Source organism: Trematomus bernacchii, unplaced genomic scaffold, assembly GCF_902827165.1.
Source record: "Trematomus bernacchii unplaced genomic scaffold, fTreBer1.1, whole genome shotgun sequence".
In the NCBI taxonomy this organism is placed as follows: Eukaryota; Metazoa; Chordata; class Actinopteri; order Perciformes; family Nototheniidae; genus Trematomus; species Trematomus bernacchii.
Genome location: NW_022987888.1, coordinates 267,889 through 283,085, shown reverse-complemented (window position 1 = coordinate 283,085; position 15,197 = coordinate 267,889). Strand labels below are relative to the sequence as shown.

Genomic DNA, 15,197 nt, shown 5'->3' with positions numbered 1-15,197 from the left:
TGTGGAGCTGCTGCTAACAGCTAACTTACTAGCCATTTGCTAACTGTTAACAGCAGCTAAAGTTAGCAGTTATCTGCCAACAGCTAACAATAACAACTGGTAAATAAAGTTAGCAGATATCTGCTAACAGCTAACATTAACTAACAGATAACGTTAGCAGCTATCTGCCAACAGCTAACATTAGCAGCTATCTGCCAACAGCTAACATGAACAGCTAGTAGATAAAGTTAGCAGCTATCTGCCAACAGCTAACATTAACAGCTAACAGCTGCTATCTGCCACAGCTAGTAGTTAAAGTTAGCAGCTATCTGCCAACAGCTAACATTAACAGCTTGTAGATAAAGTTAGCAGCTATCTGCCAACAGCTAACATTAACAGCTAGTAGATAAAGTTAGCAGCTATCTGCCAACAGCTAACATTAACAGCTAGTAGATAAAGTTAGCAGCTATCTGCCAACAGCTAACATGAACAGTTAGTATATAAAGTTAGCAGCTATCTGCCAACAGCTAACATTAACAGCTAGTAGATAAAGTTAGCAGCTATCTGCCAACAGCTAACATTAACAGCTTGTAGATAAAGTTAGCAGCTATCTGCCAACAGCTAACATTAACAGCTAGTAGATAAAGTTAGCAGCTATCTGCCAACAGCTAACATTAACAGCTTGTAGATAAAGTTAGCAGCTATCTGCCAACAGCTAACATGAACAGCTAGTAGATAAAGTTAGCAGCTATCTGCTAATCGCTAACATTAACAGCTAGTAGATAAAGTTAGCTGCTATCTGCCAACAGCTAACATCAACATCTAAAATGTAACGGTTAATGTGAACAACAGCTAACATCTAACAGCTACAACTAAAGGTTAAAAGGATAAATACAGATGTGTGAACCGGTGTGTACATGGTCAGATATAAAATACAACAATTACGTTTCCATTAAGTATATTTAGGCACATTTTGAAGTATAAAATTAGTAAAGCTGTGTGGAAACGTCAACATTAAAGAAACCTGACTTGCTGGAAAGGTTTTTAAAGCAGTAACATGCTGCCATAACTGTAATGCCTTAAGATTAACAATCTAATAATGTTATATATAATATATCAGTCACAGGAGATATTTTAGTGCAGAATAAGTCATTTTGCTTTGATAGCTACATATAAGTAGGTCTACATTGAGGTTTTACCAGATAATAAAATCTCTTGTAATAACCTCAGATAATCAGTTTTAATATAACATTAACCTGTCGCATGGCATGAGTCATCTTCAGTGTGTGTGTGTGTGTGTGTGTGAGCTCATGTTTATTCAGTGTGTGTGACAAGAGGAGAGGTCAAATTAATTTAGAGTGTCAATATTTGTCAGTGTATTATTTCTCAAACTGGTTTTGGCTCGTGTGTGTGTGTGTGTGTGTGTGTGTGTGTGTTTTACTGTACACTTTCACTGGCAGCCATATTTCTATAGCAACAAGTGACTCACATAAATCTGAGGACCTCGTTGCACAACACTTAATGTCAATTCTCTTAATTTCTTATTGTGTAAATGTCAAGTGTTAGTTTCATTGAAGTCAAATTATTTGTAAAAAATTAACTATTGTTATTTTATTCTAATTTAAAAAATATTAGTACACAGTATACCTAATACATATATGAAGTAGTAGTGTGTGTGGTAGTAGCAGTAGTTACTAAATAATAACAAGTTGTCAAACTGACTTCAATCAGAGATTCCCTCATTAACCCCTTGACCTCATTGACCAATCAGAGCCCTCCGTGTGAACCGGGTCAACATTCTATTTTTACATTCCGAGTCGCGTGATTGGACGATGTCGACGATTTGACACGGTCACTAGATATTTTTCAAAAGGCAGAAACCTTACTTTTGTTTACGAGCATTTGAAGACGGAGGGATGAGAGGGGAAACACACACACACACACACACACACACACACACACACACACACACACACACACACACACATTGACCCAGATTGTGTTGTCTGCCAAGTAAACAAACTGCTATTGTTTGTAACCACGACGATCAGTGGCACTCTGACCTGTTGCCATGGAAGCAAATAGCACATTCTCTCCATAGCAGAAAGAATGACGCACCAAACTCCATTGAAAAATCTGTTAAAAAATGTAAGTTTTCTGTTGTTTTGAGCACATTCATCAATCATATAACAATTAGCACACATATTAATTGAAGAGGCAACATGTGCTTGATAATTCGGCTTAAAAAAGTCACCAAATAAAACCTCTATTCTGCTTTTTGTGGTGTAAATGGTCTCGGAATGGACTCTTTAAAGTAGAGACACTACATACTGATATACACCTGAACATGAGCAGGAGAGGACTCTTTAAAGTAGAGACACTACATACTGATATACACCTGAACATCAGCAGGAGAGGACTCTTTAAAGTAGAGACACTACATACTGATATACACCTGAACATCACCAGGAGAGGACTCTTTAAAGTAGAGACACTACATACTGATATACACCTGAACATCAGCAGGAGAGGACTCTTTAAAATAGAGACACTACATACTGATATACACCTGAACATCAGCAGGAGAGGACTCTTTAAAATAGAGACACTACATACTGATATGAACCTGAACATCAGCAGGAGAGGACTCTTTAAAGTAGAGACACTACATACTGATATGAACCTGAACATCAGCAGGAGAGGACTCTTTAAAATAGAGACACTACATACTGATATACACCTGAACATCAGCAGGAGAGGACTCTTTAAAATAGAGACACTACATACTGATATGAACCTGAACATCAGCAGGAGAGGACTCTTTAAAGTAGTTCATTTTAAATGTTGGTATGTTGTCCTTGAGTAAATAGTACTTCTTCCTATGTAAATATACAACAGTTAAACATGAGTCTCTTCACTTTGATTTAATTGACAGTGTAACACATCACGACTTCACACGCTTAACGACACCTTCGGGTGACGCCTCAGCTCCTGATGCATGCTGGGAAATGTGCATGAACTCATCACACACTGGTTGTTGTTTAGTTTTCCTCCCAGTCGACCCAGTTATGATCTGTGTCCGCTCCACATTCCTGAATCCTGACGGAGGAAAAATCATCTGAACGGATAACTGGCAGTGACGGAGCGTGAAGAAGAGTTTCCTCCACCTCATTATTATTTGTATTATTATTATTCCTCCACAAACTGTCCGCCAACACACTGCCTACGGAGTTTACATGCCTGTCAGCGGCGTTATAAAGGAACAGCGTGGTAAATGAATAATTAGCACGAAGGGTTGTTGTGGTTTGACAGCTGTCTGCTGCCAATCAACACCAAAAATAACTGTTAAATCTTAATTTAATGTCTTAAATCTGGGTTCCGGCTGCAATTTAAAGCAACAATGCACTCAACACCAATAAAGCAAATAATCTTGATTTCTTTTTTGTCATGATTATTCATTGATTTAAGGGATTTTTATTTGTTAACACTTGAATTAACAGCTTTAGAAACATCATCAGAATCAGGTTTATTGGCAGGTAGGTTTAAGGAATGTACTTAACGTTGCATATATATACTCATGAAGAGGAAATAAGTTATACAAAAAGGAGATAATATAGAAATATTGAGAAAGAAATGTTGGCAAATTAATAGATTAGAAGAAATAAATATAGAAACAAATATTAGTCTGCTCTGATTGGTTTGCTGCTATGTTGTGGTACATACATGGATCAGACCACTACTCACACACACACACATTGTTAGCATGATTACGCTGGAGGTTTGATGGAATAAATCATGCGATCAAATGGAGATTTACGGGCCGTCTCCACGGCAGCGTTAAAAAAATCTTGGAGGTGGGCGTATCTGAGGCTTGGGGATTTTTTTGCGATCAACCAATCACATGAATCTCCCGCCCGCGACATATGAAGCCAAAAAGCCCGAAGTAAACTGGATATAAACTCCCCAAAACAGGCGAAAACATACCACTGTCTCTGCCACCTCCCTCCATGCCTGGCTCCTCCGGTTTATATCCCGGTAGGTCTGGTCATAAAGCACCGGGTGATTGATTCGCTACCGCTAATTTCTCCTCCATGTTTTGGAATATGAGGAAATGACCTGCGGTCTGTCTCTCCCAGCATACACGCCGTTTGATTGGCTAGAGCTTGAACTGTCAGATTTGCGTACACGGCATTTGATTGGCTGACGCTTCCTCCTCAGCTTCAAAAGTTGAACATTGTTCAACTTTGGATCTTGAAAATCCTGAGAATCTCCGCTCGCCTGCCCACAATGCATTTCGGCGAAAGCGAAAAAAAAGTGACGTCACCCCATTCAAAGTGAATGGGCAGAAGCGTTTCAAGATTTTTTAACGCTGCCTTGGAGACGGCCCGTAAGTTATGTAACACTCAGACAACACACACACACACACACACACACACACACACACACACACACACACAACACACACACACACACACACACAGCACACACACACACACACACACACACACACACACACACACAGATCTTTAATTCATGAGCAGGAAGTGTACATTTTTGTAGACATGTTTCCAGAACTTCACACGGGGGACTGTGTGTGTGTGTGTGTGTGTGTGTTGTGTGTGTGTGTGTGTGTGTGTGTGTGTGTTGTGTGTGTGTGTGTGTGTGTGTGCGTGCGTGCGTGCGTGCGTGCGTGCGTGCGTGCGTGCGTGCGTGCGTGCGTGCGTGCGTGCGTGCGTGCGTGCGTGCGTGCGTGCGTGCGTGCGTGCGTGCGTGCGTGCGTGTGTGTGTGCGTGTATCTCTGTGTGTTGAATAATTTAGCAGTGCCGGATTTTAGTGATTCAAGTATTTTCATGTACAGAGGAGGATACACTTTGGTAAAAATAAAAGTACAGAAAATATTTTTTAAAAAACATAACGGTAAACGATTTAAATGTTGTGAACTAAGTGCTTTGCTAAGAAAAAGATTATCGCAGGATTCGGAAAATTGTTGATTTTTTACACCGTTTTTTGGTGCGTATTGTCAGAGCTATGCTAGCTGTTTCCAAAGTTCACTTTACGAAGTTTTTTCTCACTGTACAAAGTTTTCCCCACTATACCAAGATTTTCTCACTTCACTTATTGTTTCTCACTTTACGAAGTTTTTTCTCACTTAACAAATTTTTCCCTTAATTTCTCCACAGCCCTTCGACCTTATGCTGACCCTCGAGTGATGTCCCGCCTCCATCATCGTCACCACAACCGTCGCCATGGTCACCCGTCACCACGGTGACCGGACGACCGACAACCTCTCTCTGCTCTCGTCCAATCGGCGGCGAGGATGCACGTGATGGGCAGCGTGTCCCCGGCCAATGAGAGGGAGGGATTCGTCCTGGAGGAGGGACTTCCTGATGGCGATGGAAAACGAATGACAGCTCCTCCCCCTCCTCATATAGCTCCTCCCCCTCCTCCCCCCCCTCCTCCTCCTCCTCCTCCTCCTCCCCCCCCTCCGCCCCTGCTTCCTGGGCTGGGAGACCCCGCAGGAGGCCTGAAGAAGAAGAAGAGGGTCAGGAGTTTCTTCTGGAAAACCATACCAGAAGATCAGGTAAACATTTTATTAACATTTTTATTGCATTTTTATTGAGCCGAATTCACTAATGCATGTTCATTCTTTAAAATATATATGAACATAGTTTATTAATTAGGTTATTTTGCAAAGAAATTGATGGAAACACTAAATTAACAGAATTTGCAATGGAGTTTGATGCAGCGTCGTTAAACATGTGGAAAGAATGCAAGTTAAAAGTAAAAAGAAAAAAGAGATTTTTCTCTGCCTTGCTTACAGACAGAATTAAGTGATTTAATAGACATGATTCAGCACTTATATTAAATGTATTGGGTGTGCTGACAAGTTCCGCTCATGTCTGATTCAATAAATGTGTGTGTGTGTGTGTGTGTGTGTGTGTGTGTGTGTGTGTGTGTGTGTGTGTGTGTGTGTGTGTGTGTGTGTGTGTTGCAGGTGAAGGGGCGGAGCAACCTGTGGACTCAGCGTCGGGTGCAGCAGCAGTACCAGATCGACGTGCAGACCATCGAGGATCTGTTTGGTCAGAACGACCGCCAATCAAACGGGAAAGACCCGCCCACAAGGGGGGGGAGGACCAGGGGCTCCTTCAGGGAGGCCAGAGAGGAGGTGTGTGTGTGTGTGCGTGTGTGGGGGGGGACAGTGTGTGTGTGTTACTGGCAGCCATATTTCTATAGCAACAAGTGACTCCCATAAATCTGAAGAGCCCTCTTTGCACAACACTTAATGTCAATTGCAAATTCTTATTGTGTAAAATGTCAAGTGTTAGTTTCATTAAAGTCAAATTATTTGTAAAGAATTAGCTATTGTGTTATTCTAAAGTGTGTGTGTGTGTGTGTGTGTGTGTGTGTGTGTGTGTGTGTGTGTGTGTGTGTGTGTGTGTGTGTGTGTGTGTGTGTGTGTGTGTGTGTGTGTGTGTGTGTGTGTGTGTGTGTGTAGACAGTTTCTTCCTGACCTCAGACTGACATCCCTCTCTGTCTCAGGTCTCCATTCTGGACTCTAAGAGAGGGATGAACATCGGGATTTTCCTCAAACAGTTCAAGAGGTAAATCTCAATTTGTGTCACGAAAAAAAAATGTCACCTGAAGCAAAACAACTTCCAAAAAATCGGGATTTAATGAAATCACCTCCAAAAAATGTGTCCGCTTTAAAAGGTCATGAGCTTCAAAATGTCCCTTTTATTGGGTATTATTGTTGTGCTTAAAAATAATATATTTAAGTGTTTTTTCTTAACCTCAGGGCCGGACTGAGACAATAAGTCAGGCCGGGAATCATACACCCAGCCAGGACACTACCAGTTCTTTTTGTGCCATTTTGCTGGATTTATTTGTGAATATTTACAGCATTGCTGCCCATAGTGATAGCCCTATAGTTTAAATCTACTACCCAATAATAAACATATGGACATGGGTTACTATTTAAATGTGTGCAAATGTATTTAGGAATCTATCCATGTGAACATATTTTAAGTGGGGGTGGACCTCAAATGGCTCCTGAATCAGCCTCTCCGGTGACCGTCAGGGGAGTCTCAAAAAACCCACACACGGATGCACAGCGATCCATGCACAGAAAGTGGGTTGTGTTTGCAGGTGCAGCGGTTTTAAACGGAAAACCAATACGTGTGGATCAAAAATACATATGTAAAACTTTTTTCTGTATTTGGATTTTATTTACATAAATGGAACACATTTGTGTGTGCATGGAAAAACACAAGTGTGGAACCGGAAATACAAGTGTGACTCCTTTTGTGTGCATGTGTGTATTATGAGACTGTTCTGAGCCCATACTCTCCCTCCTCTCCCTCCTCTCCCTCCTCTCCCTCCTCTCCCCCCTGCTCCTCTTTGAGGCAGCGGCAAAGACTAGTTTTAGCTCTCAACAAGTTTTTAAAGTTTATCTTGGTGACCAAACCGTTTGAGACCCACAGAGATAACTTAGACTAAGTTAACTATCTAAACACTCAGAGAGTCCTTTACCTCAGCTGAGCTGACGTTATCAGTCTCTCAGTCTGACAGCAGAGGACTCTCCTCCACCTTGTTGTTGAAAAAGCTCCTTATATCCGTTAGCGCAGCTAGCTAGCACCAGATGCTAATAACAACAATACACGTAACCAGTGCGCGCGCTCTCTCTCGCTCGCTCGCGCCACACATACACACACACCCTCCCGAGCTTGAATGACACACAGAGACCAATCGAGGGCTTTAGTGCAGTGGTTCTCAACTGGTTAGGCCTCGGGACCCACTTTTTACTTGGTCAATACATCGTGACCCAACATTTTGAAGCACTCAAATCTATTCAACAAAAAATCGTGCTGTAATATATACGCTTTTCAGAATACAATATTAATAAAAGTGAAGTACAGTGCATATATCCCTTCACAGAACTAAAGTATGCTTTAAAAAAAGGTTTAATGAGATGATGGAATCAAAGCTGAACTATATAAAAAGGCACACATGCTGAAAACCCAACCCCAGCAGGGGGGTCTGGGGGGATTCTCCCCCAGGAGATTTTTAGAAATACTAACAACTACGCATTCTGGTACACTCTGAGAAGAAAATAAATAAATCTATTACTACCCGACATATTAATAATATTTTATGCCATTGTTTGTTTTTCACTTAGTTCTGACATCTTGCTGCGAGAAGAGCAAAGAGGAGATTGTGTGTGACTTACTTTAAATTGTGGGTAAGGGTAGATAGCTCCCATTGTTCTGTGACCTGTCAATCATCAAACCGGGGGTCATATTTCATTATGTGTTCATTTTTATCTGAAGTTGTACCCATGGATGTATAAAGAATAGTTCTACCTCAGTTATTCTCCGTGGGGACTTCCGGCAACAATCTTGATTCTGATTGGCCGGAAGACTCGAAAAAACATCAGCAGAGATGTTTTATTGAGAAGATGATCACTACGTGACAGAAGTTTTCAAAACCATTTATGGTCTCCGGTACTTCCAGTCCAACGCCTACTGCATGCACAGCGTTAGAAAATCGGTCCTTCAAAATAAAAGTTTGCATTTTTTCCCAAAAAGAAAAAAAAAAAAAATCCAATTTTTTTTTCAACTTTTTTTTCTTCACTCACACATCCGCGACCCACTTCAAACGGGTCCGCGACCCACTTTTGGGTCGCGACCCACCAGTTGAGAACCACTGCTTTAGTGTATGATCTGTATGAAAGTGGCCATGTCGGCAGGCCACATCATGTAGACAGACAGTCACCCTCTGTGACAGTGGCGGCGCCAGGGGATGCTTCAGGATAGCCATAGCACCCCCAATAAATGTATGTGTGAAATTCATATTTTGAAAAATGATTGATTAGAAAATAATCTGCTACAGTACAAGTAGCCTACTTCTGGGTCTCTGTGTTTCATTCAAGCTCTGCTCTGTGTGTGTGTGGCACGAGCCATTTTGTGTGCGTGCGAGAGAGAGAGCGTGCACCGGTGCCGGAGATCGTTGTGGTTAGCATCTGGTGCTAGCTAGCTGCACGGATATAAGGAGCTTTTTCAACAACAAGGTGGAGGGAGAACTCTCTCCTGTCAGACTGAGAGACTTTCTGAGAGACTCAGTCTGACAGGAGAGGACTCTCTGAGTGTTTAGATAGTTAACTTTAGTCTAGTTATCTCAGTGAGTCTCAAACGGTTTGGTCACAATTAATGTAAATAAGTATTTCCGAGGCACACATCATTATAGGTATAAAACAACAAGAGAATAAATGAAAAACAGGTATGAAATACTATAGGACAGTAACACAAGAATAGAGTTTAAAAGGGGAGTGATTTGTAAAATATCCATAAAGAAAAAGTAAATCTGCTTACAGTTCTGTTTCATATGGGTGTTGAGAGAGGTATCCATAGATCTCTTCATGTTGCTCTCAAAGTGCACCAGATTGATGCTTTTTACTTCAATATTTAAAACAAATCTTCCCGGGGGAACATGCCCCCGGACCCCCTAGAGGAGGTTAGGTCCACTCCCCACTTATAAAAAATAGCACTTTACACCTGCCTACACCTATATGCCGTGAGCTGATTATCGAGCCTTCATTGTAACAGTCGCGGGTACACTGTGTGTGTGTGTGTGTGTGTGTGTGTGTGTGTGTGTGTGTGTGATGGCGTGTGTGTGGGTGATGGCGTGTGTGTGTGTGTGATGGTGAGTGTGTGTGATGGCGTGTGTGTGTGATGGCGTGTGTGTGTGATGGCGTGTGTGTGTGATGGCGTGATGCGTCCTCGCCCTCATCGCTAGGTGTTGTGGGTAAATAGATGTTTAGTAATCGTTAACTTGTGACGTTCTGAAGTCACTTTATTAAACAGAAACTGCCCCTGACCCCGCTGGGTAAAGTAAAGTTATATAACGATATTTAATTTCAGCATTAATATATATTAACTAATTCACTACTTTGTATATTATGATATACACTTTTAAAAAAATATTTTGTAAAATGTACACATTTTAACAATAATGTTTCCAAACCACTCCAGAAATTATTTTCCATTTTTAAAGTGTTTGGTTGAGTAACATGGAGGCGTCACAAAGTGTCCTCTGAGCTTGTGTCGTATCAACATGTCCTCACTGCTTTACCAACACACACACACACACACAGGCATGAGGGACGAGAGACAGACACTACGTAATACATATATAACCCTGGACTCAGTACATCATCATACATCCCAAAACAGATTTCTATATATTTCACAATATAAAAGGAAACATTTTCTTTCCAATTTTTTAAAAACAACGTATGGAAAAAATGTGCTTTTCCAAATATAAACAAATATTTAAAGGACACCTATCATGCTATATTTAAATGATATATTGTAGGGCCATACCTATATAAGGTATATTTATACGTTTCTGTTTTCAAAATACCAAACAGATCATGCATTTTAGCCATGCCTCATTTCGCTCTATTTGCTGTTTGCTGTCTACGGGGCTGATTCTGTGAGCTGCAGCTGACCACGCCCCCCTGCAGGAGAGGGGAGCCGTGCTCTGATCAAGTCAAGAGGGGGAGAAAAAGAGATCTCCGTCCTCCGTGTTTTATTATATAGAGTCGTTATTCATTTGTTTTAAAGCTCAATAAATAACAAAGAAGACCTTTGACCGGCACTTTTCTAATTTTGTCCGGAAGATTTAAACTTTAACGGACATCTTGACCGGCGAAAGAAAACCTAACTGAAACTCTGCCGCACGGTCCCCTCGTTCCTTGGAAGAGGCGGAGAGGTGGGTGTTTGTCATCTGCTGGTGGACTAACCGGAGAGAATTACAGTGCTTGCCTCGACGGGGAGGGATTGCATTGAATTACAGCAGCGGGAGCAAACGCTTGCCTCGGGGAGGGAGAAAGAAAGCCACAGCGGAGAATAAACAGAAGGGTAACCATGGTAACTATGGGCAGGAAGTCTTCTTCGCTGCTTTTGTGGCAGACGACAGCGCCACTTACAGGCCTGGCATATGTACTACAGCGTCTCCAGCGCTTTCGAGCGGCAATGGCCGGCCGTGGCCCAACCCCACATTCCCCTGATAGGTGGAGAGTTGGCCCAATAGCCGTAGCGCCACTTTCCTGACGTCAGGACAGTGTTCAAATCTGGATCAGTTTTTATCAGATCCGTTGCAGCCCCTTTTTTAGAGATTTGGGTATGGAGGAAAATAGAGAGGGTTGTGTTTTCTGACACTTGGTGAGTTCCCTGGAACACCGGGGACACATATTCATGTATAAAAGACGTACAAAAGTGCATTTTGCATGATAGGTCCCCTTTAAAGGTCCCATGTCATGGCCATTTCTACTGATCATAATTCCATTGCTGAGGTCTACTAAAATAGATTTATATTGTGCAATTTTCCAAACTCACATTGGTTTCTCATACAGCATCTCTGTATAGTATGTGTATTCACCAGGGGCGTCGCCTGGACCTGAAAACATTCGGGGCTTAGCCCACAGTGGCGGCGGCACTACAGTGGCATTTTTCACTGCAACACTCCCCACACACACACACACAGTACACCCGCGACCAGTGGCGGCCGGTGGTCTTTTTTTTTGGTGGGGCTCTTGACGTACCGTAAGTGACCTACCCGGGGGGTCCGCGGGGTTTCCCCCCCGAATTTTTTTTTCGAGAAATGACCCCTTAAATGATGACTTCTGGTGATGTTAGAGGGGGGGGGAAAGGAGAAATCGAGGCTTAAAAATATGAGAAGACTGATCAATACCTCCATAATCTTCAGTGTGGAAAATATTATTTATCAACCTGAACATCTACTACTTTACCAGGAATTTGTGTTCTCAGAACTGGTCTGTTTTTTTCTTTCTTAAAACTGTTCATGTTTTATGAACCAACACCTTCACCAAGTAGCTTTACAGTGAACTGCAAGTGAGATATAAAATTAATAGCATCTTTTCAGTAGCATTAATTATAAATATTTAAGTGGTTCAATACAAGTCACTACAGCATTTCAAACTGAACTGTGAATAAATGCAATTTAAAAAAAATAATCACAGCACAAAATGTCATAAATTGTGTTTTTTCTTTGTTTCTCTGAGGATTATTTACAAACAGGCTTATTTACATATAGCAATAACTCAGAAATGAAAAAGCTACATCGTCTAACACGAACAACCACTTAGCATAATGATAATATATGTGTTATGTACAATGTAACTGGCAAGGCTAGAGCAAGAAGAACATAAAGTTTGCAAAAGGTTTAAATAACTTCAAGTATCTGTCTTCAGATTACGTGGAGGTTTTAGTCCGATGGGAAGCAGATTTTAAGCGACACCGAAGATAAACCAAAAATGTGGTGGAGCTGCAAACCGTGTAGTGTTGCTGGGACAGAACAGGAGCTATAACCGTTGGAAAATACATCACAGACAATGCAACAAACGTGGAGACAGAACAATCACTTCTGTGATAAATGCCCACTTATTAATAAACTTCTAACAACCATGGGAAACCTCCTCTCTACATATAAAGTGATATCCAAGCATGGGAAACAAAAGACAGCATTTACCTGTTTGCATCCAGCTAGCCAAGCCTTTTTTGTGTACCAGCTACTTGCGAAGCCTCGTGTATACGTTTTGTCTTTTTCACGAGATTGCTGCGATATATTCAAATCGGGTTGGTCCAGTCCAAGGTCTTTAAGCAACAATTTATCTGCCAAACTTCTCCTTTCGAAAGGATTGGAGATTAGCTCTTGAACAGAATTAGGCGGGGACCGAGGTCCGGAGACTCCACCTGCACACGAAGCCATCCTCATCAACTACTGCGTCAACCGGATACGAGTCACTGTCCAAACTACTCACAGACTGCACTGGGCGCTGACATTGGCGCCCGGTGACCGTCATCTTTGACGACGCTGATTGGCTGAAATTATATTTTCGCGGCATAGTTTACACGTTACAGATAGCAACAGTCAGCTGCTAGTGGCTGCTGCTGCACTGGTTGAAGGCTCCTCTCTTAGCGCCCAGACGAGAGAAGGTGCATGGGCAAGGCCAGGCAGGAAACATGTGACTTATCAGTAACTTTAGACATCGTAACACAATTTTAAACGAGATTTTATTGTAGATTATACATTTTACTGATACCAATTATATAATATTTACCTTGTTCATTAAAAATAAAAATAAAAATATATATATTTTTTTAAACATATTTTTTTTTTTTTTTTTTATTTTAATTTTTTTTTTTTTTCTTCAATATGGGAAGAGGTGGGGCGGCGCCCCTAGCGCCCCTATGGACCAGCCGCCACTGCCCGCGACTGTTACAATGAAGGCTCGATAATCAGCTCACGGCATATAGGCAGGGGTAAAGTGGTATTTTTTATGAGTGGGGGGCTCACCTCATCTAGCGGGTCCGGGGGGATGGTCCCCCGGGAAGATTTTTTTTTAAATATTGAAGTTAAATGCATCAATCTGGTGCACTTTGAGAGCAAAATGAAGAGATCTATGGATACCTCTCTCAACACCCATATGAAGCAGAACTGTAAACAGATGTACTTTTTTTTTATGGATATTTTACTAATCACTCCCCTTTTAAACTCTATTCTTGTTTTACTGCCATATAGTATTTCATAACTGTTTTTCCTTTATTCTATTATTTTCTTTATAACTATAATGATCATATAAAGGTGTGCCGCGGAAATAATCTTTTGAATAATTTGTGACCAAACCGTTTGAGACCCACTGAGATAACTTAGACTAAAGTTAAGTATCTAAACACTCAGAGAGTCCTTTAGCTCACCTGAGTCTCAGTCTGAGAGGAGAGGACTCTCCTCCAGCTTGTTGTGGAACAAACAGCTCCTTATGTCCGTTAGTGCAGCTAGCTAACCAGATGCTAACAACACGGTCCATGCTGATACCGGTCCCCCCATCCCCCTCTCTCGCTCTCTCTCTCTCTCTATCACACTAATGCGCTATTGCCACACACACACACACACACAGAGCCGAGCTTGAATGACACAAGCACACGTTTATTTCCATGCAACTCTCTGATTGGTCTGGTGTCATGCCTCTGTTGCATTCACTGAACACGGGAAATTACAGTGCTGCCGTCCTCTCTTGTGTCATGATGAGGTTCACGTAAAGCACGGTTAATGTATTATATTATTGAGGGAGAATTGTCCGGGGCTACAGAAAAAACATTCGGGGCTAAAGCCCCGGATGCCCAGGCCAGGCGACGCCACTGGTATTCACTCTCTGTCCTAAACGGCTTGTTGGAGCTCCTGCCCCCCCCCTCCCTGTGGGCCCAGTGGCCGTCTGCGAGACAGCGAAACCCAGCCTCGCCGCGTCCCGCCGTCCAGGCTGACCAATCCGCGGACGTAACGTAACGGCTCCACGGATTGGACCAATTGGTGCATTTGGGTATGGGCACGTCACCATACCCAGGAAGAAAACAATGGAAGAAAAAAAAATGTCCAACGAGGCGTTCTGGGGCAGCATAGACACGTCTTTTCTGTGTTAGAGTTTTACTCGCTACAGGGTGTACTTTGAGGGTTTGTGACTCTGCACACCGTTTACATGCAGAAAAACCTTCATAACACACAAGGGGATGGGTAATAACCGGAAAAGCATGACATGGGACCTTTAAGGGAAAAAAATATATTAAAATATTTAAGGGGAACAACTAAAATGTTCCCCAATAATAAAAAAAGATTTAAGGCGAAATTGTTTTTGCAAATATTTGTAAATATGTTAGAAAAAAAACCATATCAAAATATATATTTTTCAAATATTTGACTAATATTTTCAGTTGACCGTGATATAAAACAGACAAAATCACACATTTAAGACATTTTTTACTAATTTAATTCACCAAAATATCAGTTTATTCATCCTCTCATAGACTTGTTGTAACCATCTCATTATTATTCGTGTGAAGGACCAATCAGGCGATAGTGGAGGACATTCACCATGGCAACAGTGAGCGTTTGGGGGCGGGGCCTTTGAGGGAGCTGATGAAGCTGCTGCCGGAGAAAGAGGAAGTGGAGAAGCTCCGGGGTTACCATGGAGACGTATCTAAGCTCTCATTGGCCGATTCCTTCGTGCACCTGCTGATACAGCTGCCCAGGTGAGGGGGCGGGGTTTATACACAAAAATATATTTAACCAGTTTTAATTCGGCTTTAAGTGGACATTTTTTTTAATCTTATGTTTATCTTAAATATGTTTTTATTTTTTATAAA

The 15,197-nt window shown here is 41.7% G+C and overlaps 1 protein-coding gene across 1 annotated transcript in view; it reads left to right on the top strand.

Moving 5' to 3' along the window:
• LOC117469811 (FH2 domain-containing protein 1-like) overlaps positions 1 to 15,197 on the top strand; it is a 29,818-nt gene that overhangs the window by 4,860 nt on the left and 9,761 nt on the right. Inside the window, exons 2-5 of the mRNA XM_034114250.1 lie at positions 5,160 to 5,560; positions 5,975 to 6,145; positions 6,520 to 6,581; positions 14,895 to 15,083. Coding sequence (XP_033970141.1) covers positions 5,297 to 5,560; positions 5,975 to 6,145; positions 6,520 to 6,581; positions 14,895 to 15,083 — 686 coding nt within the window. The 5' untranslated portion in view covers positions 5,160 to 5,296. The remainder of the gene's footprint in view (positions 1 to 5,159; positions 5,561 to 5,974; positions 6,146 to 6,519; positions 6,582 to 14,894; positions 15,084 to 15,197) is intronic.